Here is a 27,237-nt window from a genome sequence, read left to right on the forward strand (position 1 = left end):
TGGGCTCTATATGAAAGTTGTAGACCTATGTCTTACCTTTCCATCCATATAAAATAGACCTAAATCCAAGATCTACAGCTCCAGATATGACCCAATTACCAAACAGTGTTCCAGTTTGGACTACACCAATATTTCTTTTTTAAGTTTGATCATCTCTTTGTCCTTTTAATTTTAGTTCTTAAACTCATCAATCAATCCTTTCATTTGTATGATAGACCTGTATTTAAAATAAATATTTACCATAAATTAAAGGTATCTTATATTATTAGATATGTTATTATAAAACGTGTTTTAGTTAAGGAGTTATTGATACTTCAAGTACAAAATGATGATATAAAACCTTGATAAAAATGCACTTTTAAGTACTAATCACTATTCCTTCTTAAAATATAGATATAATATTTTTCAACCATTAAGTATATGTGATGGAACTACAAAATTATTTTAGCTTAGCTAAAATTTGGATTTCAAGTATTATTGAAGTTTTAAGTACCTTATAAGAATATGATTAATAATGATATAAAAAAAGTTTTGTGAGTCACATGAAGTCCCAAAAAAATCTAAATAGATCTAGAATAGAATTTTTAGATTGAATAATCAATTAATTAATTGATATTAATAATTTCATTCATTCTCCCTAATAAAGATGCTTTTTAGAATATACTTGGTATTTATTAAACAAAGATGACTTATGACTAGTACCTGCAACTTACTATAATAAAGTTTACCATTAAACATGTCAAGGGAGGATGATCATTTCATTAGACGTGCCAAAGAAAGATAGTTGTTACCTTGGATTTAACTGACTACTAAGTTCAAATGTCTTAAGTCTAGTATGTTTGCCATACTCATGTTACATTAGACATGACTAAATGTCAAATCCAAATATGTTGGGTTTGACATTTTCGTCAAACCTATATTACCTTATTTGTTTGATGTTTTTTCAGTATTTTTTGATATTTTTAATATGTTGATGTTAAAAAAATATATTTTTATTATATTTTTAAATTAAAAAATCTTTTAATAAATACAATACATCATAATACCAAATAGAAAAAATGACTAAAAACTAATTCTGTGATCCAATACTAATCTAGATAATGCACCATATACCCCTCTGTTATTCCCTCACTCAAAAGCAAATAACTAGGGACATAAAATTTTCCCTTTCAGTTTAATTAAGGCCACAAGGACTAACATGTTACTCTGATGGCTTTGGAATTTTTGAAGTAGTCCAGGCTTTGTAAATTCCTTTCACTTTTAAGATAAATATTTCCATATGCACGACGTTTGGAAAACACAGGTAATTTGCATTTCTAAAAAATTAATTTTTTTGTTAAATTTTTTTGTTTCTTTTAGATTGTTTTGATGCCCTGATTTCAAAAATAATTTTTAAAAAATAAAAAAAATATCATTTTGATGCGTTTCAGCATGAAAAACATTTTGAAAAGCAATTGCAACCACACTCCTAGGTAGTGTTTGACCTTGTGATTAGAAAGTGTTTTTGAAAAATTTTGAATTTTTTTATTTTTTTGCTTTAAATTAATATATTTTTTATGTTTTCATATCATTTGGATGTGTTGATGTCAAACTAATTTTTAAAAATAAAAAAATATTATTTTAATATGTTTTGGAATGAAAAGTACTTTGAAAAGTAACTGTTGCTACACTCCCAAACATCCTCTAGTGTTTGTTTACATGGTAATTTTTATGTTCATTTGAAACCATAAAATTGAAGTTGATTGGCTAACCATGAACCACACTTTTTAACTTATAGGACCTATAATTTCTGCATTGCAATCATTTAGATTAAATTACCTTTCTCCAACCCAAATCTCCATCCTACACTCAAACCATATACTAGATCTCTTGTTGTCTTCTATTCTTTTCATGTTGATGATGCTTCTTCATAACCCATAAATGGTTGAATACAAGCTGACATTGATGATGATGTTCAAGGTAATTTTTTTGATAGGATATTTAAAAAACTTCATGTAATTTAAATTTTCAATATTAGCAAAAATCATTTCCTTTTTTTCTAAATTTATATGTTCTATTTTGTTTTAGGAACTATAGATCTAACATCTTTTATTCCTGGAAAGCATAACAAACTCTCGATTCTTACTATTTTAGTACATCCTACATTATAGGTCTCATAATCTATGTTATCCTTGTCTTTTAAGTTATATGTTTTTAAGTTTAGCTGGGTAAAAATCGAAAACATGTTCTTATGTATGTTATGATTATATGATCACTGTATATGTCAATATATAGAATTTTCTTTCATGTTATAAAATGAAAAATTGGATTACTTTATAGGCATATGCATTTCAATTCCAGTACAACATCAATCATTTATCTCACCGTATTGCAAAATAAATATTAGATGTCTTTCATGATTAGGATATTTTAACAATGTTGTTTGTAATTCTATAATTTACTAATGTATGATATTCTTATGTCTTAAGCCATAAACATATTAAATTAACCAAAATGCAGAAAAAGACTTCTCGAAAAATATTTCTGATGCTACCGGATTTCTTGTAACTTATTAGTGACACCTATATTGTGGATTTCTTTTGTTTCTAATATTATGTTTAGTGTGTGGGTATGCTAATTTATGTGGAATCAATCAACATTCTCATGAATTACTGGACTTAATTCTTTTTCTATAACTTTTTTTTAAAAAACTTGCTTGGGTTTGCTTTTAATTGTTGTGTTCATAAACTTGGTTCAGACCATGTATGTTATTTCTTTGTTGCATTGAGTGCTATAAGATCAACTTACTTGTTATTAATGTTAAATTCGTATCATTAATTGTATTAAACACCTTATCTCGTCAAGTAGCCATTTGTAATTGTTGCTTTCACATATCAAAATTGCAATTACATTCACACAAACTTCTATAAATTAAATGGTCTTTTGTTGTATTACATATAGGAAATTAACTTGTTAATTATATGGTAGAAAACATATTTTAATTGAGAACATGAAAGATTTTCAATCACAAGATAAGGTTTGTTGGATTAGAGAGATGTTGAATATATTTTGTGATATTTGTATCAAAGCAATTGAGAAAGGTATGCTAAACACATATTTTAACAAAAATATATGAAAATATGTTATGACTTGATTTAAGGAGCATACCAACCATGCATTAACAAAAGCACAATTAAAGAATAAAGTGGGATGGAGTAAAAAAAAGATTGGAGAATATAGAAAAATTGATTTTTGAAATAAGAATGAGCTGGGGTCCTGAACTTAAAACAATTTTAGCAGCTGATGAGTGGTGAAAATCTAAAGTTAAGGTCTGTTTTTATTTTAGAATATGTATGATTATTATAAATTATTTTATTATTTGTTCTTATGATTATAATGATTCATTTATATCTTTATTTTCTCTTGTTGTTGGAGATACATGGAGCTTGAAAGTTTAGGTATTTTGGAATCAATCCCATATTATGTTGTAAATATGATATCATGTTTACAAACATTGTGGCTACTAGTCAGTATGCTTGGACTCCATCACAGGGTTTGAATTTTGATGATGATGGTGTAGGTGAAAGGAGAAGGAATGCTACCAATGAGGATTTACATATAGAGAAAGGTAATGATGATTCAGAGGAGGATATTTTATCAAATTTTATAGGAGATGTCAATAATATGGTTGTTGGTGTTAACTTTGCTAATAGTAGTAGCAATCCTACTATTAGTAATGAAAAGAGAAAAGGTGTTCAATAATGTACACAAAAAGAGCGATAAAAAAAGTTCAAGAATGAGAACATAACTTTTTTGTTTTTAGATCATTTGGTTGATAGTGTCTCTACTAGGAATGAATGTACATCTAGTTGTTGGGGTAGAAAAAGATGTAGCATAGAAGTGGTCATGAAGGAGTTTCACTCCATTAAGGAAATAGTTTTTAGCAGTGAGTTTTATTATTTTACAAATGAGTTTTTCATGGTTAAAAACAAGAGAAAAATATGGGCAACAATTGGAGATAGAGAAAGAAAATTTCAATGACTCAAATTAATGTTTGAGAGGAAATCAAATGTTAAACCTTAGTGTAAAGGTAAATATGATATGATCTACTTAAAGTTATCTCTAAACTATTTCTTAGCAATTGAAGTTGATTATGATTTATATATATTTTTGGTATCATCTGAATTTCATATTTGACGTCTAATATTATTGGATATGTTATTACAATAATTTGTTTATTGGATTTTAAATGCTTCATGAACATTATTTTCATATTTGAATTGCAATTAATATATTTTGGTGCTGTGTTTTTTATAGTTAGAAAAGATGTGATATGCTGATCTGGATATCAATATTACTGCTAATATGTTGTTGTCCATTGCTTTATAAATTAAATGGTTGCTACAAAGTATGAGATTGAATATATAAAATTATGATTTATTTTTAAAACAATGTGCTATAAAGTACAAAGTATGAGATTGAATACACAAGATTATGATTTATTTTTAAAACATTATGTTATAAAGTTAGAATTGCTGAATTCTACTGCATTTTATTGGTGACTATTGTTAAATTCTATTATGATCTTATTAGAAGTTGGAATATTAAGTGAGAAAGTTGTTTGAATGGTTGTTAAACATTTGGTTTGTTACTTTCATTTCAGCTCATGTGAAATTTTATTGGTTGTCTATTTAAAGCACACTAACAATAACAACACATTTATTACTTCCAACAATTAATGTAAAACAAGTTTGCACTATATAGAAGGCATTTCATCTGATGCATTTTGAATTTCTTTGTATTTAAAAAGGTAAGTTGTCATTTTTCAACTTATATATTAAGGTTTATGTGCAATCATAGCCTTATATGAAGTTTTTTTTTATCCTCATTCCATCTTAATTAATTGACTGGATTTTATTAAAGTAAACTTTTAACATCATGTATGTAACTGATTTCGTCTATATATATTTGTGACAATTTCATGCGTGGAAAGAAATCTCTCTTTTGTAGATATGGATGCAAATTGGTTTAATGATCTATTTGATGAAGAGTATGACAATGCTATGAATAATGTTATTTAACATGTCTCAAATGGTTCTGGTGGTAGAAGTAGTAGTAGTGATTTTGGATGCAGTAGCGGTGCTGGTTATAACAATAATACAGATGATGACGATGACAACGATGATGGAAATGAACAAAATGATGATATGGAATGATATTTGTTTTGGCTTAGAGAGTTTGATCGGTGTAAACTATTGTTATACATGGCTGAAGGACTTGCTTTGTATTATAATAGTTATATTTATAAGAAACTATATATGGTTTCATACAACACAGAAATAAGATGGTTAAATGAAATTTTAAATAGACATTGGATACATTATGTTAACATGTTTAGGATGGATACAGACACGTTGTAGAATCTGTGTGTTGATTTGGAAACGTTGTACGAATTAAAGTATTTTAGGAGGATGAGTGTTATTGAGAAGGTAAACATGTTTTTCTATACTTTAGCTCTAGAAGCTTCAAACATGAAAGTTCATGAGAGATTTCAATATTTAGGTGAAATTGTTAGCGGATATTTTAATAAAGTTCTCAGGTGGATATGCTTGCTAACTGTTAAATTATTCAAATCGGTAGATCCAAAATTCTCCACACTATCAACATAAATCACAAGAAAAATAATTTTTTAAAATAATTTTATAATTGAAAAGGTTACAAAAAAGTATTTTGATTACATTTGAATTGATTAATAAACTATTTTTTTATGTAATATTGTATTGGAGCGATTGATGGAACATATATATGTGTTTTTGTATCACAAGAAAATCAAGTACCATTTATTAGCAGAAAATGTATACCCATTCAAAATATAATGGTGTCATGTAGCTTTGATATATAATTTACGTTTGTTTGAGTTGAGTGGGAAGGTAGTGCATATGATACAAGAATATTTCTTGAGGCGATTGACAATCCAAATATAAAATTTACAAAGCCACCAGAATATATTGAGAAATAAAAAAGTGTGGGTATGTATTGATTTTTCATGTAATTTTCTTTTCGGTCTATGATAATAATTAAATTTTAAATGAACACTATCTTAATGTAGGAAAGTATTATCTTGTTGATCCGGGATATCCAAATTAGTACAATTACTTGAAGCCATATAGAGATGAGAGATATCATCTTTCAGAATTTTATCAATGAGGTCAATTGCAAAGTCGAGAAGAATTATTCAATCTTATCCATTTATTGTTACGATGTGTAATATAATATATTTTTAGAGTTTGGAAAAAAAAGGTGGAGAATGTTGCAGATCATGCCTATGTTTCCTTAGAAAATATTAGTTCAAATTGTTATCGCATTAATGACACTATATAATTACATTAGAAGGAAATCAATCCGAGATGTTGCATTCAATGAGTTTGATCGTCATCTTGATTTTGTTCTTGATGATATTTTAACCAATGTGATTCTACGATCATAAAACTCGTGGGCACCAAAAGGCTTCGCTTATAGATTATGTTTGTGATGACATTACAACAAGTTTGATGGGGCAATAATGCTTTTTTTTGTTTAAAATAAACAATTTCTTTTTATGTCTGTTATTGTTTCTATTATTTGTTATTTGTGTTATTTAAAACATAAATTTTAAATTTGTGTCATTTTATCATTTTATGTACAATATCAATCCCAACCATAATTTTAACCAAACATATCATGACATGCTTTTAGACAAAAAGATAATTCAAACCACAATTTTAATCAAATATATATTTTATATAAACTAACCACAACAAAAGCGATATCTTCAAAATCACTTTTATCAAACCAAAACCACAATAATAAAAATATTATTTTAATATATTTTTGAATGAAAAATATTTTAAAAAGTAATTATTACCACAATACCAAATACTACGTACTTTGGTGTTTGAAACAGTGATAGAAGTTGCTTTTCACTTGAAATTGTATCAAAATAATATATTTTTTAAAAGATTTATTTCCAACATCAACATATCAAAATAATTTAATAACATAAAAAAATATTTTCAAAAATTTGCAAAATTGTTGTTCAATTGTAGCACCAAATACCTTTTCAGACCTTGTTTGGCGTAGTGGTTGAACCATCATTTTACAAAATTTTTATTTTTTAAAATTAATTTTTTTAGTGTTTTTAGATTATTTTGATGTATTAATATAAGAGATAAATTTCAACTACATCAATCACAACAGACACTAATTTTTTAAAACTTGTTATTTTATATCATAACTATAAAAGCTATCACATCAAAAAAGAATTAGGTATTAAAAAGATGAAGGGGTGTTTGAGAGTGTATTAATAGTTGCTTTACAAAGTATTTTTTTGTTTGTAAATATATTAAAATAATTTTTTTTTTATTTTTTAAAAATTATTTTTAATATTATTACATCAAAACTACCCAAAAAAATATAATAATAATAATAATAATAATAATAATAATAATATATTTTTTTTAAATTAAAAACTTGGCCGCCCTCCTCTCATTTTAAAACACAATACCAAAAAAATGAGGTAAAAGAAAGGATCTTCATGTGTCACACCACTATTGGGTTTGAGTTGGGAAGAACTGAAGAAGTAAACAAGTTTTCCGAGTGAGGGCAAGATAGGGTTGTAAGTTAGAAAAGGGTGTTTTTGGAATAAAGATCTCGACCGCTGTTGTTTAATTTTGTACGAATTTAATAAATTAAATTCCATATTCTTAATTCAAATCAGTACAATAAAATAAAAAATATTCCAAACACCCTGAATAATTCTCACTTTCCCTCTTCTCCTTGTTCAGCAAGCTTTTTCAATACCCAAAACACAAAAAATAAGAGGGAGACCAAGGGCAGAGAGAGAGAGAGAGAGATGGAGAAAAATGAGACCTTGTCAGGAGATAAACCTCGTCCATGGCAATCTTACCACACAGTTTACACTAACGCTAAAGCAGGTAATAAAAATCTCTACATGGGTTGATTTATTCACAATTATTTCACCTAGTACTTGCAAATTCTTGACATTTTTATTCGAGTTTCTTCGTTATTTGATCGATGTTGGTTATGTTTTATTGGAAATTAGATTAAACAATGTGTTATAAAAAAAATGTTTTTAGGTATGGAAGGAGTGGACAAAGAGAAAGTGCAAAGAATAGTTTATGAAAGCAGTAAAGGATCAAAGTATTTTGAGAACGAGGAAAAAAAGGAGGCTGTATTGAGGCAAAAAATTGAAAACATGCGTGCCCAACGTGCCAAGCTTAGTGCTGCTGATCTCTCTCATTATCAAACTGTAAAGCTCAGAAACTCCCTACAAATGTCCGTGGCTTTTATTTTTGTTCCTCTTGGAAATCTATATGGTTTTGTAATTTATACTATGATTTATAGGTGGCTGATAGAAGAATTTTAGAGCTAGAAGCCACGCGTGATCTTTCGAGGATTTGGTTACATGTGGATATGGATGCTTTCTATGCCGCTGTTGAAACATTGAGCAATCCTTCATTGAAAGGGAAACCGATGGCTGTTGGTGGCATGTCTATGATCTCGACCGCTAATTATGAGGTTTAGATTGGATGTTACTGTTGTTTTCAATGTGGGTTTTGTTTGAAGGACTAATTGTCTATGTATCTGCTTCGTTACTCTTCTTTTTTGTGAACATGGTATTTGATTACTTTGTAGGCACGGAGGTTTGGAGTTCGTGCTGCAATGCCTGGTTTCATTGCACGTAAATTATGCCCGGAGTTAATTTTTGTTCCTACAGATTTCAAGAAGTATACTCATTACAGTGAATTAACTAGAAAAGGTTAGTCAATAGGGTTCTAATAGAGATTATGTAATGCTTTCTCTTATCATGTGCAAATATCTGACTAACACATGCTTCTCTATAGTTTTTGAGAAATACGATCCTAATTTCATGGCTGCTAGTTTGGATGAAGCATACCTGGATATAACCGAGGTCTGCAAAGAAAGGGGCATGTCTTGTGGAGAAGTATGTTGATGGGTTTTCTTACTTTTGCTTTTCTATTGAATGCTGTTCTACATTATATTGTGTTGACATTCACTTTTCTGTTTATGCTGCAATTGTGAAGATTGCCGAAGAACTTAGACAATGCATCAACGAGGAGACTGGCCTGACATGTAGTGCTGGAGTGGCCCCAAACCGCTTACTTGCTAAGGTTCTTTTAGCTGTTCCCTTATTTCGTTGCAGTTTGTGTCCAGCATGGACTTCCATTTGGCATCTTCCCATTTCTTTTAATAGTGACATAGAAAGTACTGAAAAAAGCAATTTTTATAAAATTCACAACAGAACAGATGTCTCCATGGATAAAAACTTTAAGAACTACTCACGATGAGAGATTAATTTAGTGGATGACATACAATAAATTTTTTTGATGGCAAGCTAGTTTAAAAATATTTATACTGATCAAATATAAAGGGCTTATCTTTTACACAATAAGCTGCAAGTAACTATTAGAGGCATTAATGGCCTTCTGAAATGTGCAGGAAGCATGCAAAGCATAAAAAAAGGTCTCAAGATGGTTAAGTTTGAGTGAAGTCAATTTTAGAAATCTCATCAATAGCCCAATGTAAGTTGTTCAGTATTGTAGCCTTGAGTGCATTCAATTCAAGGTGAAACTCTTGTTATGATGTCTGAGTGAATGGCTTTGACATTTTATTCGCCTGAATTTTGATCACATGCATACTTGATCGGGCCTTAGAATAGGACAAATTTGGTCAAAGAATTTCAAAGTCTGCAAAACGTGGTCTTTGACATATACTGAATGAATTATCCTAAGCTTCAGTAGTAAACTCATAAAAGACTAATCTCATGCTCTTGCATTTAAATTATTGCCACCTAATCAAACTGGAGTATGCTACCAAAAAAGAAGAAGAAAAAGACAGGTAACCTAGAAAGGGGTGGAGGTTTTCATTTAGATAATGCATTTTACAGTACAAAAGTCTACCATATATATTCACTTGACATGTGCGTGTTCTCAGGTTTGCTCTGATATAAATAAACCCAATGGACAGTTTGTTTTAACAAATGATCGGATGGCTGTCATGACATTTATATCCTCACTCCCCATAAGGAAGGTAAATTTTCTTTGACTTTATTTCAATGAAAGATGTTTCATATTCTTCTGAGGAAAATGCAAAATATCCTTTTTCTTAAAATGTTTCTGAAGTTTTAGTATGATGTCACATGATCGAACTCTATACAGATTGGAGGCATTGGTAAGGTTACTGAACATATACTGAGGGATGCTTTTGGTATTAGTACATGTGAAGAGATGCTCCAGAAGGGCGGGCTTCTCTGTGCACTGTTTTCTCATTCCACAGCAGGTAGTCATTGTCTGGTGTTTTCCTCTGTCATGGTATAAACAATGTGCCTAATTTATGAGGGTATAAACAATGTTAGTCTTTAGAAATAATTGGTTAGGACAATAAAATCTGCTTAACAACTTGTACGGAGCATTGAATCAATACATAATTACATTATTTTGATGTTCCCCTTATGATATCTATGTAAAATGAATCCAGGAGGCCTTTATTCAGGCGGGAAATTCTGACAGTAAGTGGAAGTGACCTCAAATTCTTTATATAAAATAAAACTTTATAGAGTTGAATGCATCATGTGCACAGAGAATTGGTAGGCAGTTACCATCAGAGTGATTCTTGCTGATTTATTGCAGATTTTTTTCTCTCTGTGGGTTTGGGGATTGGGAGGACAGATACCCCTCAAGTCAGGTCCCGAAAAAGTATCAGCAGTGAGAGAACTTTTTCAGCCACGGATGATGAGACACTTCTTTATCAGAAATTAGGTAAGCCTCCTTGGCATATCTATTTTTTTGTAATCTAGTGTATGTACAATTATGTAATGCTTTGTGATGGAGCAGTTGCTTTCTTTTGGCTTTATTACACCTCAAAACTATCTGAAGATTTCTTATTACAGAGGGCTGAGAAATACAGTAATAATATCATTTTTGGCTTTAATACAAAACAACACACTATATATTTGGTTTTGCTTGACATTCAATGTCACACAATTATCTAGAATATTAATGAAATTTTTGACTTAAGTAAGCCTGTTTGAATTGTGTTGGCAGCTGATATTGCAGAGATGCTATGCGCTGACATGAAAAAAGGTGGTCTTTGTGGTCGAACATTGACTCTAAAATTGAAAACTGCATCATTTGAGGTACTTTCTGATTTTTTGTTTTGTTGCCTTCTCTGTGAGAGCGCTTGAGGGCAAATTATAAGATGTAAATGGGTTATGCTGTTTAAAGTTCCTTGCTTCTCTGCACCTTTTGTTGGCTTTTCATTTTCCTGTAGAAGATGTGATTAAGTTTAGGAGGTATGCTCCATTGCTAATGGATTCAAGAAGGGCATTTGATGCTTAACAAAAAAAACAAAAGAAAACTAAAAGTAGAGAAAGAAAGAAGCTAAAAATTAAGAACAGGGAAAGGGAAGTTACGAAGAGGAGAAAATTCAGAGAGGAGAAAATTCAGAGGAGAAATGGTATAAAGTTACGAAGAGGAGAAAATTCAGAGGAGAAATGGTATGTTATTTTATCAATTCATGGAAAATTGTCTCACAAAATCAATAGCTGTCTATGGGGAATTAGCCTTTGACGGTGCCAGCTATTGTCATTAAAATGCTTACTCTCACTAGATTGTCTTATTTGTAAAGTTTCTATGGATTCTATCCTCTCAAAAAAGTTGTTCATTTGATTGGATATGTTGTTCATGTTAGCTTGTATGAGCTGTAATTGCTCTTGAATATCCCTAAGAACATTACTAGAGTTGGGTCCGTGGCAATTGTGAGTTTTGAATTGTGTACTAGATGACCTCTTTGTAAATGCATGCGATACTAATCCAAGGACTATGATTGAGATCACAAATGACAATTGCAAGTAAAACACAATATAAAATCAAAGCTAATATATAATTATTTGTTTATCTTGGAGGCTAAGCAATAACATATTAAACCAGGAAAAAGATCGCAAGCAAGCAATGTTGGTCCTCTAAACACCCACAAGTAGTCCAACCACAATGTTTCAGTTTTCCCACAAATTTAGCCGAGCTCCATAATTAATTAAAAGAGGACTGGATATTCAATACAAGTGAATAAAGAAGCCAACAAAATTAAGTTAGCTCAAATTGCAAGGCGGATTATATTTTTATATGCATGCACAAAAGAATAATATCAATGTTACTTCTTGATCAATAAGTGTAAAAATATACTAGGAACAATGATATTCAATGGTTGAAAGAAGTTTGTAGAGGCTTACTGACCAGATTGTGATGGGAAGATGTTGTAGGACTGGATATTCAATACAAGTGAATAAAGAAGCCAGCAAAATTAAGGTAGCTCAAATTGCAAGGCGGATTATATTTTATATGCATGCACAAAAGAATAATATCAATGTTAATTCTTCATCAACAAGTGTAAAAATATACTAGGAACAATGATATTCAATGGTTGAAAGAAGTTTGTAGAGGCTTACTGACCAGATTGTGATGGGAAGATGTTGTCAGTTACTGTTGCTGACATGGTGAAGCATGCTGACATGGCGCTGACATGTCAATGCTGGCTGTTATGTCATTGGCATGACAATGAGCTGACATGGCATTGACGTGACTATAATATGCTGTTGGTGGTGTTTTCAGTGTCGTGGATTTTAGGGAGATTAAGCTGTTGCGTTGACACTGTTGGATGGTCTCGTCTGCTGTGTTGGGGGTGCTAGGTGGAAAAGATGAAGGTTGACGTGAGGAAGGCCAATCTTGTTATGAGGGGAAGGCTGTGATGACCTTGACTATGTTGAGGGAGGGATTGCTGTTTGTTTCCAAAACAAAGGGAGAAAAATTGTTGGTGTGTTGCAGCCGTTGTCACTGGCGACGAAAGATTTGAAGTGTTGGATCTCTAGTGGTTGCGCAAGGGTGGATGGTTGCGGTTTGGTTGAGGAAGTAGTATGTCTAGGGGCGTTCGGTTCGTGTTGAAGATGAATGGTAGTGTTTTTTTTTTTTTTTAGATCTTAGCTATAAACAAAAAGAATAAAGTTGTTTTTTTTGGTCAACTATTGATGATGATTCTACACAAATTTGTGTTAAATTTTGAGGATTTTCAAAAGCTCAAAGAGATCAATTAATTGTGAGAACAATTAAAAGCTTGTGGTCTGATACCAAAGTTGTGAAAAAAAAAAAAAAAAACTAAAAGCAGAGGCACCAAAGTTGTTGTGAAAAAAAAAAAAAAAAAACTAAAAGCAGAGAAAGAAGGAAGCCAAGAATTAAAAGCTGGGAAAAAAAGCTAGGAAGCAGAAAAAATTCAGAGGAGAAATAGTCTTTTATTTTATCAATTCAAGAAAACTATTTGATAAAATGAAAAAGAACCATATAAATAGCATAACCTTAAAACATCCAACCATTGGACTTAGCCCATCAATTAAAACTGTCTAACATAAATAACCCAAATAAATAAACAAATAAACAATAAAATAAGACTAGATGAGCTCAGTCTCCCATTCAAAGAGTGACATACTAAGCTATCCTTCATTGTCTTTGTCTATATACTTGTGTAATCCATGGTGTGGGTCTGGTGTCCCCACCCACATTACTCACCCGCATTACTTTGCATTCGTCCTGGCAAAGCAGTGTCCAGGAGGGATGCCCTGGACAGTAGATAAAATCTTAACCCCCTGCAATTGTGCAAGAAATGGCTGGTTTCTTTGAACAAGAAGAAGCAGGCTCTTTTGCTTGATAATGACGACAATAGAATTTTACCATTTCATTGCTGATTGTCTTTGCAATAGATTCTCTAATTGAAATTTAAGATTTATGATTTGTTTGTCTTTATTGCTTTCCTTATTCTTGCGCTACCTGGCCTCTCTTTGCACTTATTACTATGTTTGCCATTATGCACTGAAGTCTACTGACCATCATGAATCTACAGGTTCGAAGCAGAGCTGTGACTTTGGAAAAATATATTTGCTCAAGTGAAGACATCTTGAAGTATGCTTCAAAGCTGCTAAAGGCTGAACTTCCTATTTCTTTAAGGTTGATGGGTAAGAATTTGCATTATGGTTTATACAGCCTTTTGTCTGAGGGTGAAATTGAATTGTTTTGTGTTTTGATACATGTGTCTCTCTCCGGGAGTTTTCTTACATACTGGGAAATGTGTTTGGACGGAGAAGGAATCTTGAATGAGCATAATCTAATGCCTTGTAGGACTTATAAAATGACAAATCATTTTATGTGTTTTCAGGCCTACGCTTGTCTCATTTCAATGAAGACAAGATTGGTGCCCCATCTGATCCAACACAAAAAACTCTCAACAACTTCATCGTGTCAGTAGATTTATCTAGGAAAAATTTGGATGATCCAAAATCCTTGGGATTGGATATTAATGATCAACACTTAATGAACAATATGGAAGGTTCCTTTTCTATTGAGAGTCATGAGTTACAACATTACGGAATCAGAGATCCACTGGACAGCAATAATCTACAGGATCTGAATGTTCACCACTGCACTTCCACTGATAATGTTGAAGCTGAGAAAATCCATGAACCTTCAAGCAACAAAACTGCGGACAAGGTATGTGGCAAGGAGAAAGAGTTGTCCATGACTTGGCTAGAAATAAATTCAAATTAGCGGGCTCCTCACTTCTTGTTATCTGGTTACTTATGTCAATCTCTAAAATGACTATGCAGTCATTTTAGAGTGGCAACTTAGATTGAATTCTGATTTTCTTGATTCTTAGTCTTTCTCTTTAGCTTTATTCTTCTCTTTTGTCATTTTCAAGGTGATTACCAAGGATATGGCAGGGGAAGTGTCACAGCAGAAGGAATCAGGCTTGTCCTTACCTGGACAGCTTGAGGGGGGAAGCCCTGACAGAATGAACCTGGTCATCATGGACAATGAGGCAGTCTTTTCATCTGAACAGAAAGATGGGTTAGTTTGGGTGGATGACTACAAGTGCTCGCTATGTGGGATTGAAATGCCGCCATATTTTGATGAAGAAAGACAAGAGCACTCCGACTTCCATCTTGCAGAGAGGCTTCAAAAGGATGAGTCCAGAATAGACTCGAGAACTTCCACACTGAGGCAGAGGTTGTTTTTTATATACGTGTGGGTGTGCACGCGCGCCTATAATTTTCTTTTTCTGATCAGTGACCCTCTCCCTCTTCAATCTTAATGCAACTTATCAAGTCGTGGATTGTACTTGGATCACGGACACTGCTTTACTCTTTTTTCTAGGGGTTCTACTAAACTAAGTGATCATTGATGTTATCTGTATGTATTGGGTGTCAGTAATTTTTACTTTCCTTTTCTTGTCCAAACACCATATCAATCATCTTAGCTGCCTCGTATGAGATATAGGAGATTAGGTAGGCGCTAGAGAATGGGGTTGATTTTATGCTTACCAAATACGAAAGAAACTGCATTTCTTAGGATAGCTTCCGCATTTCCTGTAATGATCTTCGTTTGATCTGACAAGTTTGAAACTCTTTCAGGTCTGTCCAGAAGGACGACATCTCAAGCCGAAGCAAACGTAAGAAGCGCAAACCATCTCCGAAAGAAGGCGGGCATCTTTCAATTGACATGTTCTTTGCTAAGAGCAATCAGAATTTCTAGCGTTTTATTCTGCATCCTCCCAGTATATGTAGTTGTATCATTCTTTATATTACAGAAAAACTATAGTTGTACAATCGTTTATACCAACCTTAGCAATTGCCGACGGCAATTCCTTGTAATTATACAATCTAGTAAATTATTATTTGATTCCAATGCCTTAATGAAATAATCAGTTCAGCTCATTTGATGTAATAAATCCAATACCGAGTTTAGGCCTTTGGAAGCAATTTTAATTGTGTTTCATGATTATAACACATGTTTATATTCTAATTTTATCGCTATCCTGCGGAAATGACAACGACTACAACAACAAGAAAATTATAAGAGTGATAACATACAAATAAGCAAATAATTGAATATGTATTATCCCTGGGGTAAGCAAAAAGTTTTAGTTCTTAGAGCTCGAGGTAGGAGTCAAATGGGAATCCAATTTGTGCCTCGCTTTACCTCATTCTGGATATCTACATGATCAGAACATCAACCAATCAAAACCTCTGACCACTCCCCGGACCCCGTGCACTGCCTGTCTCAAAGTTACCATTCAGTTTCCTCTTTCATTCTGCTCCGTTTCTTAACGACTGAGAAAAAATGGAACTAACATCCGTGACTCCTACCTTCAAAATCTCTTTGCTAAATCCAGGAAGACAAGCAAGATTCCATGTCTCTTACTTAATCACACCACTTTCCTGTTTATCATCTCCAGACCAAATGACACCAACCAAAACCCTCTTCAGTTCTCTCAAAAAGAGCAACATTCTATACGGGAATAATGCTAACACCATAAAAAATATACCTAGACCAACCATGTCTGAAATATTGGCAGCATCGAAGGTCCAGAACCTTGACCTTAAGCTACAAACTGTAGGACCCTTTTTTAGAACCACAGCCAAGAGTCCTGAAACTCAAAATGAGCTTGGGAGAGCTGAAGGGCTTATAAGGTTATGGTTAAAAGGCAAGATTCTTCATTTAGATTCACTAAGATTGAAAAGAGAGACGCTTGGCATGGAAAAATCCATCTTTGGCACTGGTTTGTTCATTGGAGCTGTTGCTATTCGGTATGGTTATGACTGTGGTTGTAAGACTGCTGAGTTGCTTGCTATTAATGACTCTGATCTTTACCATTCCAAGGTTATTTGCCTTCACTTTCACTTTCTCTTATCAGTTTACCAAATCAAATCAGCTCTCTTATGTCTTGGTAAAGTTATGATTTGAAAACAACTCTCAATTATATATTTTAAACTCAAGAACCCCTTCCCTTCTCTGCTTTAGGTCTTTTGGATGAATTTATCTTCTTCCGTTACCTTTTCTTGAAGAATTAAAGTTGTTTCAATCTGATTGTTTAGACAGAAACCCTACAATTTTGTGGGTTACTGTCAACTATGATAACCCTTTAGGCACCCACATGGTTCAAAAAAGATGATGGTTACTGGAAACTGGAAAGAATACATTCTTGGATCTTTTATGGAGCAGATATAAAATCTTACCTAAATGGTTGAATCTGTTATAACTGTATTGCCTTGTTTCTTGTTTTACTAGCTTCTCAGGTTCTATACAAGAATTGGGTTCAAGACTATATATGAAGCAACAGGTTCAACTGTAGGAGACCTTCCTCACATGTTGGCCTGTGGTGGCATAGGAACCAGAATGGATGCTGATGTTGAAGATCTTCTAATAAATTGGTGTGCCAGGTTTAAGAGTCGAGAATGAATGTTGTGATCCATTGCTCATGCAGTTTATCCTGCAATCATGTGGTTCAAAGGCTGGAATTCTGAACTGAAATGAATTATGTTTGGTTCAAGGCATTGGCCTAAATTATTGCCCTGACCTAATAGCTTGGAGAAATAGAATGATTTTCCCAGAACATGCTCATACTTTTCGGTTGTTACCAAGATGCAAATAAATTTTATTGCAGGTTTGATGGGGCCAAAAGGAAGGAAAAGGTAATTGCTCTTTTTATATGGTGGCATATTTCACTGGGAAGAACTCGAAGTATAAGTGAATGCTACTTAAACTTGCAAGTCATTACATTTCCCTCATAACAATGATGCTAAAGCACAGAGCTTACATGAAGAAACATCATTGATTACATATTTATCTTCAGTTTTCTGATACTGGTTAAATACTGTGTTCAAGATTTTGTACGTGTTCAGGCAGTAGAAGCAGTTTTTGCATTGATTTTTTTTTTCTGGGAATAATTTGCCAGCAACTGCTTTCATGATTTTGCAACCTAGTTCATATTTGAGCAGGTAGAATTAAGTTTCCACTAAAAATGTATTGCAACTACTATTCGTTTTGCAAATGATAGGCTCTTGTATTGCAGTATGGCTTGAGTGAAAGCTGTTTCAACATCTAGAACGTTCCATATCATTTTTTTTGTCTCATTAAAATGAAAAAATACAATAGAAATGGTTACCTGCCATATTCTAGGAATAACTAATCACCAAAGTTTCTACATGACAATAAACGATAGAAAATTTGCAAACTTGCGTGTGGGTTTGTGTGTTATTGAAGTGATCAAACTAATTGATCATGATGGATTGCATAATCTATGATCAGAAGAGTGAATTGCATCCAAAGATAAAAATGTAGGATCTGTCAGACAACATGACAATCTAAGAAACAACAAAAACATGATGGCTTGAAAAAGTGTACTTGCGCACTTTTATGGTGCGCACTAAACTGTTGATACGATTAAAGCAGTGAATCTTTGTTTGCCTTTCTTGCAGAGCATCAAAAGAAGGAAATGAGGAATCAGAATTGCATCAGCTGAACCACATAACTGAAAAATGAAGAAACTTTCCGAACGCGAGAGAGAGACCAAATCCAATTGCAGGAATAGTGCCAAGGGCTCTGGTGTCAAATTCACTAGAAACTGTTATCTTTGACTTGGATTTGATTTTATGCTGCCGGAGAGTGACCAGCATTCACGACTGTCATACCTTGCCTTAATTGTTATTGGATCGTTAATAATCCATGATCGTCCAACTATCAGACCATTCTACTTTGTTGAAAACACCCGATGGATCGTTGCTGCTGCTGCTGCATCTTTCCGCTCATGATCAAAATAATGGACCCACGATGCCCTTAGCAAGCCAGCCTTGTATCTCCTGAAAATTTTAGGCACAGAGAGTTGTCTTAATGTCTCCTTCCCTTTTGGGGCAGTTGTGGATATTGACAGCAGCCACAAGCATTAATCATGCTGTCTATTGGAAGTTCTTTGTCTTGGAATATGTTGAGAGTTTAACTAGGAATTTTCGTTCAAAGTGTTCACTAATGCAGGGAAATAACTAAGTAATTGATGCATCACAATTCGGCTTTGTGATGCAAAAGCCTGCGTCATACATGCTAAATTGTCTAGAAGTAGTATGGTACTTTGTTCCATTCCAAATGCAACATGTGGAGTTCCAACAGTTGTGGAAAACTCAGTTTCAGTTGCTGCATCGTTGATCGAAGGAACAGATGTGGCTAAAGTTGCATTTTCGTGGAAGGATCGAAGATGATACTGGAATGGAAACAAGGATGGCTTGTTACTGCATATGCAATGTATCAGAAGCAAAGGTGATTAAATCTCACCAAAAATGCATCTGAAGAAAATGAAATTAGCAAAACAGAAAGCCTTAGTTCAGCTATAAAAGAAAAAAAGTATAAAACAAAAACTAAAAAAATGCATTTAAGTTGTATTTCATGCCTATTCTAATTGTAGATCTTGCAGATTGTTCTGCATTTGGGGATACATTAGCTACATCCAAAATTTTATCCTCAAATGCAAGAACTTGATATTAGATCATACATGATTTCACTGGAGATTCATTGGATATGTATGGATGCTGTTATCTTCTTACATGGATGCGAAACTGGCAGACTCGTGACTGTTTATCTACCTGCATTTCCTTTCATCTTTTTATAAAACATGAGATTTAATGCCATGTGTTCGTTTAATTTTCAATGTTTCATGTCATTGCATATGATCATTTAAGTAAGAAGAAGACAATTCATGCATGGAAACGGAAACTTAACATTTCTTTCCATGATCACAAGGTATTCAATGTGGTTTAATCTTGGCGAGCGTAAGGAGTCCATACCATGCTAGTGTTGTAATGTGGCAATCTCAGCTCAATTGTATTCTTTGTGAATGGCGATGTTGTCTCACATGCGAGGGTTGTTGAGAACTGCCATTATATGAATGACGTCAGGTAGGGTAATACTGAAGTAAAAGAGCATAATTTGAGTTTGCAAGAGCGAGCTAAGAACTAAGCACAGGAACCCACCCGTGAAACCGTATCCACTTTGGCTTTAATGGCAGTATGGGTCTCCCCGAAATCTAATTATGTGACAATACCTTCTTTAAGGCGATCTCCAAGTTTGGAAAAATATGCTGCTGGGGTCTGCACAATCCAACACGTATTCAAATTTTGCTCGATTCATCAGAAGGATTAGTATACTAAAAACCAAACAAGAAACCATTACAGTGAAGGAGAATTCATAACATACCACTCCAGTATTAGAAGTTGAAATGCTAAAGACTTGGTGATTACTGTAGAGTAGCACGTTTGAAAAATAGTGACAATCCATTATAAGATTTGAAGAGAAATTCCTCAGTATTCAGTTAAATTTTGTGAGCCCGCATTATCAAGAAAACTAGTCTATGCATTGTCTGAAAATATAATAGAGAATGTTTTATTATCAAAGCAGATACACCACAATACTACACAATAAATACAATAATATTACATAATAAAAATACAATTCCAAACACATCAAATGTGATAAGCCCCAGCAAATATTCAACAATAAATGTTGTTTCTCTTCAGATGAGAAAGTATCATAAATTTTAGATATTGATTGATTGTCTTATTAATAATTTTTGGCTATATTAAATAAGCAAAATCGGTTAGGAAATTGAAATAAAAGGAAAGCTGGTAACTCACAATTTGAGATTACCCATGTAAAAACTGAATGTAACACGTACGAAATAATAAGCATAATAATTATAACAAACTAAAATAAAAGGATGAAAAAGTCGCAATTGCAAATGACCCAGTCTTATAAGTGACCCAGTCCATCCCAGCACAATCTTTACGTGACCGTGGATATACGTCGCTTGCCTATAAATTCTCTTCTGAATACCTGCATGCTACATGCATGCTATATTCACGTTCAATCTTCCTGCATGACACATGCAGTTAACAATTCACATTCAACTTCAACTCATGTATTTAAGATTTGGCCTAAGGACCTTTGTTGATCGACGTGGCTTATCAATACCTCCCCCATTATGTGAACCCTTGTCCCTAAGGTTCATGTTTGGAAACAACTCCAGCAGCTGTTTGGTGGATACCCATGTCGCTTCCTCTACTGATAGATATTTTCAGTGCGTTAAACTCTCTTCGACAATTTGAACGCCTTGTTTGATCTAGTGGCGATTGATAACAACTTATGGTGTCAGTAGGACTTCCTTATCTTCACTTAATGATAGGATTTATGTGCTATGTTCACCAACATCTGTGTTGATGTTGTACCCTTTGAGCAAGGAGACATGGAATATCAGACGAATACACGACTCTGCTGGTAAGTGGAGTTTGTAAGCAATGGGGCTAATTTTTTCCAGAATTTCATAAGGCTCATAGAAGCGGCTGGCAAGTTTATGGTATTCTCTTTTAAAAACTGTTTGCTGGTGATAAGGATGGAGTTTCAAAAGCACTAAATCACCATCATCAAATGACACATCTCTTCATTTTTTATCTATAATTTATTTCATCTGATTAACTGAGCATGCATATCTATGATTTATTTCATCTGATTAACTGAGCATGCAAGGTTGACCTTGAGTTGTTCGAGTAATTCATCTCAGTCTTGTAATTATTGATCCACTTCATGCACTGGCGATAGTCCTTCATTGTACGATGGAATAGTAGGTGGTAGCCTCCCATACAGTGCTTGAAAAGGGGTTATGCTGGTTGAGATGTGGTACGTTGTATTGTACCAGTATTCTGCCCAAGTTAATAGAAGCTCCATTTTCTTGGCCATTGGTAGACAAAGCATCTAAGATATTGTTCAACACATCGATTGACAACTTTCGTTTGGCCATCGATCTGTGGGTGATATGCAGAGCTGAATTGCAATTTAGTACTTGACATCTTGAAGAACTCTTGCTAGAAATGGCTCATAAAAATTGGATAACGGTCGCTGACGATAGACTTTGGCATGCCATGAAGCTTAATAACACCTTCTATAAATTTCTCTGCAACACTTTTAGCTGTAAAAGGATGTTTTAAGGGAAGAAAATGAATTGATTTACTGAGCCTATCGACAACTACCATGATGGCATCCTTGCCCTGTGAGTTGGGCAATCTCTTAATAAAATCTAGTGTGATGTCAACCAACACTTGGCAAGGAATAAGCAATGGCTGGAGGAGACCTGTGGGTGCTAATGTTTGTGACTTTGTTTTTTGGCACACCACACAATTATTGATATATTCTTGGACCGATTTATGCATCCATGGCTAATAGAATTGTTTTCCCAGTTTTTTATAGGTGCGCAGTACACTATAGTGGCCAGTTATCTTGGTATCATACATTTCATGTAGTAGCTTTGCACATAGGGTAGAATCTGCTGGGACGATGACCCATTCACTGTAACGAAGTAGGCCATTGCGCTACATATAGTGGCTATGTAGTTGGTTCGTGGTTGCCTAGCTCATGAATTGTAAGTACGAATCTGTCTTTGCCATTTGCTTAATTTCTTGCCAAAAGGTAACCTAAGGAACAAAAAGATAGTGAAGAACAACACTACCTTGTTTGTGAAAGAGAGCATCAGTTGTAGAATTTTCATGTTCGGGATAGTATGTATCTTATAGTCATAGCCTAAGAGCTTGATTATCCATTTTTGTTACTTTGGTGTGGTGATACATTGCTCTAACAAATACTTTAGGCTTTCTTGATCCGTGTGAATATAAAACTTTCGTCTTAGAAGATATGGCCATCACAAATGTATAGCTTCAATGATGGCCAACATCTCTTTAGTGTAAGTAGACCAAGGTTTTTTTGCCACCCCAAGTGCTCAACTCATAAATGTCACTGGTTTGCCTTGCTGGGTTAATACTGCTCCAATACTATCTTTTGATGCATCAATTTTGACAATGAAGACGTCTTTGAAGTTTTGCATTGCTAGCATTGATGTAATTGTCATGGCTTGTTTGAGTGCAAGGAAAGCAGTTTCAACTTTCTCATGCCATCCGAATTGGCCTTTCTTAAAGAGATTGTTAAGAGTCTGCGCCATTATGCTATAATTTTTTATAAACTTCCTGCAATATCCTATCAACCTGAAACACCCACGTAGCTCAAAAATATTAAAAGGTCGTGGCCATGCCACTATTGCTGTAATTTTATTGTTGTTTACCTTCACTCTATGATTGGTGATTATATGCCTTAGATACTCTAGCTCTTGTTGGCCAAAAACATATTTATTAGTTTTGACAAAAAACTGATGCTACTTTAATATCGCTAGAGTCTATCTTACATGCATTAAATGCATGTCCTAAATAGGACTATAGACTAATATGTTATCAAAGAAAACTAGTATAAATTTTCTAAAATGAGGTCGAAATATAGAGTTTATGATAGCTAGAAATGTAAAGGGTGTATTACATAAGTCAAATGGCATAACCAAGCATTCATAATGTCTGCTATGAGTTCGAAAAGCAATTTTTGGAATATCCATAGGATTAACCCGTACCTAATGATACCCAACTCTAAAATCTAGCTTGGGGAAATATGAAGCACCATAGAGCTTGTCTAACATATCATTAACTGTGGGAATAGGGAAGCAATCCTTTATGGTGGTAGCATTGAGTGCACTATAATTTGTGCAAAAATGCCAAGTTCCATCATTTTCTTCACCAATAGTACAAGTGATGAAAACAGGCTTGTACTTGGTCGAATAAGGCTGGAATTTAGCATTTCGTTGACTTGTTTCTCAATTTCCTCATTTTAATAGTACACATAATGGTATAGTCAAACATTAATAGGTTCGATTCCATCATTGAGAGAGATGCAATGATCAACTTCTCTAATGGGTGGTAGACCTATCAATTTCTTTAATAGTCTTGAGAACTCATGCAAGATTGCCTTTATATCAGGATGAATTGTCTTGTTGTGTAGCTCCATAACACTAACTTGTAGACATATTGCAAAAATAACATGGTTCTGACAAGCCTCTTTAGTTAACTCATTGATTGATGCAATTTGAATGGCTTCATCGTCTGTTCCTTATAACCGCCTAATTTGGTTCTTCCACATAAATTTCATGGTTAACTATTTCCAGTTGCAAACCATGAAATCCAGCATTTGTGGCCATTGGATTCCCAGGACTAGATCTAACCCAATAAGAGGAAGAGAATAAAGAGTTAAAGAGAAATGAGTGTCTTATAAGTCCACTCCGATCTTTTCAAAACACCTCTGTTAAAGAGAAATGAGTGTCTTACAAGTCCACTCCGATCTTTTCAAAACACCTCTGACACTTTAATTTCTCGCCATTCGTTATCCTTACCGTGAAAGTTGTGGTTGGCACCACCAGGCCAATCTTTTGCTTGTGAAGTTGTGAGTTAATCCACTGTTGATGAGTGCTATGACCTCGTGGGAACCTATCCTGGCAGCTGTGCACATAGTCTTGGGTGCGGCCCATCTTGTCAATGCATGTAATGTAATTTTTGGTTTGGTGGTTACCTCATAATTCTCTTGACCTGGTTGTTCTTCATTTTTATTATCACATAAAAGAGTGTTGTTGCCATCATAACCTTCCAACATTAGTATTCATGGCTCTCGACATTTATGTCTTGTAGTAAAATGATCATTGCAGTTAAAACATAAATTATGAGCTCTCATCCGCTGCATTTCCTCCTAAGTGAGGCATTAAATAGGATTGGCAGGGACTATTGGTGCTGCTCAATTGACACGGGGAGGGGATAATGTAGATCTCATTTGTGGTGTAGGTCTGATAAACCTCCTTTATCTACTAAGTTGATCATCCTTCATCCATACTAAACTGATGGCTTCCTTTAAGTTTTGAGGCTTAAACATGCATATCCCATCTAAAATCTTACTTTTTAAGCCACCGATAAATGTACCCATAAGAGCCTTTTATGTCCATCCGCATATTCGGTTGCCTAGGCACTCAAATTCTTGTTAGTAATCTTGCACTAAACCCCATTGCCTTATCTTTGAAAGGGCTTCATCAAAATCTTCACACTCTAAATGACCAAAATAAGCCTAGAGTTCATCTTCAAAATTTTCTTATGATAGAACACGTCTTTCTCAACCTGCGAATCCATTGCCACCACCAATTGGCTTCCCCTTCCAAGTGGTAAGAAGCCAGAGAGACCTTCTGAGTTTCTTGGGTATTATGAAATTCAAAAAACTAATTCACACGATTAAGCCACTCAATTAGATCATCCCCTGAAAATCTAGGGAATTCAAGTCGTGCTATCTTAAAAGGGACAATTAATCATCCCTCCTCATGGCCTTCATGTTGCTAGCTGCCCTAGTTTGGAGATTCCTAATTTGCAAGCAACACATCAGAAAGAAAGTTAAATATTTTTTCTAGATGTTGTAGTCTATCAGCCATGCCCAGCTTCATTTAGTGTAACCCATCTTCTAACTGCTTAATTCGTTCCTTGTTAAAACCAAGCTCTGATACCAATAATAAACCCCAACAAATACTCAACAATAAATGTTCGTTTCTCTTCGGGTGAGAAAGTACCATAAATTTTAGATACTGATTGATTGCCTTATTGATAATTCCTGGTTGCTTTAAATAAGCAAAACCGGTATAGGAAACTAAAATAAAGGGAAAACTGCTAACTCACGATTTAAGATTACCCATGTAAAAACTGAATGTAACACGTATGAATCAATAAGCATAACAACTATAATAAACTGAAATAAAAGTGACGAAAAAGTCGCAACTACAAATGATCCAATCCTGTAGGTGAACCACTCCTCCCTAGCACAATCTTTTCATTCTTTACTGACCATTGATACACGTTGCCTGCCTATAAACTCTCTTCTACATACCTGCATGCCACTTGTATAAACTGTTCACATTCTAATCTTCCTGCACCGTACATACAGTTAACAATTCACGTTCTAATCTTTCTGCATGGCATATACAACTAATAACTCACGTTCAACTTTAACTCATATATTTGGGATTTGACCTAAGGGCCCTTGCTAATCGACGTTGCTTATTAGAAAGGAAAACAAGTACTTTCTGTAATCTTCTACTCTTGATCTTACTCATCAGACAAATATTAACATTCAAAGGCTACCCAAACTCTCCTCGGTTGAATCTCATTAAAAGAAGGCATATTGTAGTGAAACAAATGGGAGAAGTCTATATTAATGCTTCAAGAACGGTTGTAGAAGTGAATGTCTCCTATCATGTCAACCAATTTATCCTCCATTACTGTTTTTAGTGCAGAATTGTTGCTGCAAATAGTTTTAAAGTTAGAAGGATTTTCTTATAGCGTTTACAAATGTCAACATTATTAGGTTTCCAAAATTCATATACGCTATGAAAATAATAAATTTAAGGTACTATTGGAGAGTCACTAGGATCCCGTTAGACAAATCTATAGTTGTTTAGTAATTTATTACCTGAAGATCTGATCTTCTATAGCTTTGAATAATTCTTTAAAGGTTAAGTTGTTACAAACTACATGCTGTCTAATTTTCTGGCCTCCAACAATAATCCACAAGAACCATCAGTGAGAAATCTCCTAAATTCCTATTTAGAAGAGATGAATTACTATGCCTAGAGTGCAATTACGTAGTTTTTCTATCTAACAGATAACCTATCTAAAATAAGAGGTATAACTTTATATTTATAGGCAATCCTAAAAATCCTATAAATGATAAAATATCTATTTGCCCCATAAATAATATCCATATATTATTTAAAAATAATTTTAGAGATTTAATTAATCAAGTCCCTACTTGATTATTCTAAGACTAAAATTATAATCTTTGAATTAAATACATTCTAGTGCTTCATTTCTAAAATTATTTTCAATCAAGACACTTGATTAATTATCTCAGTTTAATTTCTGACTAATGATTCTTAATGTTTGTAACCATTTAGGTTCCTAATATATTGATTCAAATATAAATTATAATTCTAAATAAATAAAATTAAATAAATCAAATAATTTAATTTATTATCAATTCAATAATTGATTAATTTATATTTACGAATCAAATGTCATCGTCTAATAATGTATCATGATCTCTCAAATGTTAAGAAAGTCATAAGTAATTTGACTTAACTTTTTAATGATTGGTTTCTTAGTATTTTAGATATTTTAGCATGGAGTGTTTCTGCCATGTTAAATCATCTTCGTTTACAATATTATAGCCATTGATCATTTGAATAAGATTTAAAACTCTTTTTAAATCTCATTTTACCTTACGCAAGGATTTCACAATCAATATTATTTGAGAACATATATAATATTTTTTCTAATTTACTTAGGATGATGAATCCTCTTTTAATCACTTAAATACTTTCATATAATTTGTGTTATATTCAATGTCTTCTCACTTGTTACATTTA

General features: G+C 33.4%; 2 protein-coding genes across 4 annotated transcripts; both read left to right on the top strand.

The window, feature by feature from the left end:
• Window positions 1–7,745: 7,745 nt before the first annotated feature.
• On the top strand, window positions 7,746–15,821 carry LOC105129805 (DNA/RNA polymerases superfamily protein). Its single transcript, XM_011032037.1, has 14 exons — window positions 7,746–7,952; window positions 8,115–8,287; window positions 8,383–8,556; window positions 8,674–8,797; window positions 8,883–8,983; window positions 9,084–9,170; window positions 9,994–10,089; window positions 10,218–10,338; window positions 10,689–10,817; window positions 11,103–11,194; window positions 13,945–14,056; window positions 14,257–14,588; window positions 14,797–15,104; window positions 15,509–15,821. The coding sequence occupies exons 1-14, from the start codon at window positions 7,871–7,873 to the stop codon at window positions 15,627–15,629; spliced, it is 2,052 nt and encodes a 683-aa protein (XP_011030339.1). The 5' UTR covers window positions 7,746–7,870; the 3' UTR covers window positions 15,630–15,821.
• A 97-nt stretch (window positions 15,822–15,918) lies between these two features.
• On the top strand, window positions 15,919–19,472 carry LOC105129806 (uncharacterized). 3 transcript variants are annotated; one of them, XR_843137.1, is made up of 3 exons: window positions 15,919–16,757; window positions 17,166–17,875; window positions 18,356–19,472. XR_843137.1 is itself a non-coding variant. In XM_011032038.1 (2 exons), exons 1-2 carry the CDS (start codon window positions 16,218–16,220, stop codon window positions 17,334–17,336), a joined length of 711 nt encoding a protein of 236 aa, XP_011030340.1. In that variant the 5' UTR covers window positions 15,919–16,217; the 3' UTR covers window positions 17,337–19,472. The 3 variants fall into 3 exon arrangements, 1 of the variants encoding a protein (XP_011030340.1); XR_843138.1 differs by having other exon boundaries at window positions 17,166–17,569; XM_011032038.1 differs by having other exon boundaries at window positions 17,166–19,472.
• Window positions 19,473–27,237: the final 7,765 nt, after the last annotated feature.

The sequence above is a fragment of the Populus euphratica genome, unplaced genomic scaffold, assembly GCF_000495115.2.
Source record: "Populus euphratica unplaced genomic scaffold, PopEup_1.0 scaffold34.1, whole genome shotgun sequence".
Classification (NCBI taxonomy): Eukaryota; Viridiplantae; Streptophyta; class Magnoliopsida; order Malpighiales; family Salicaceae; genus Populus; species Populus euphratica.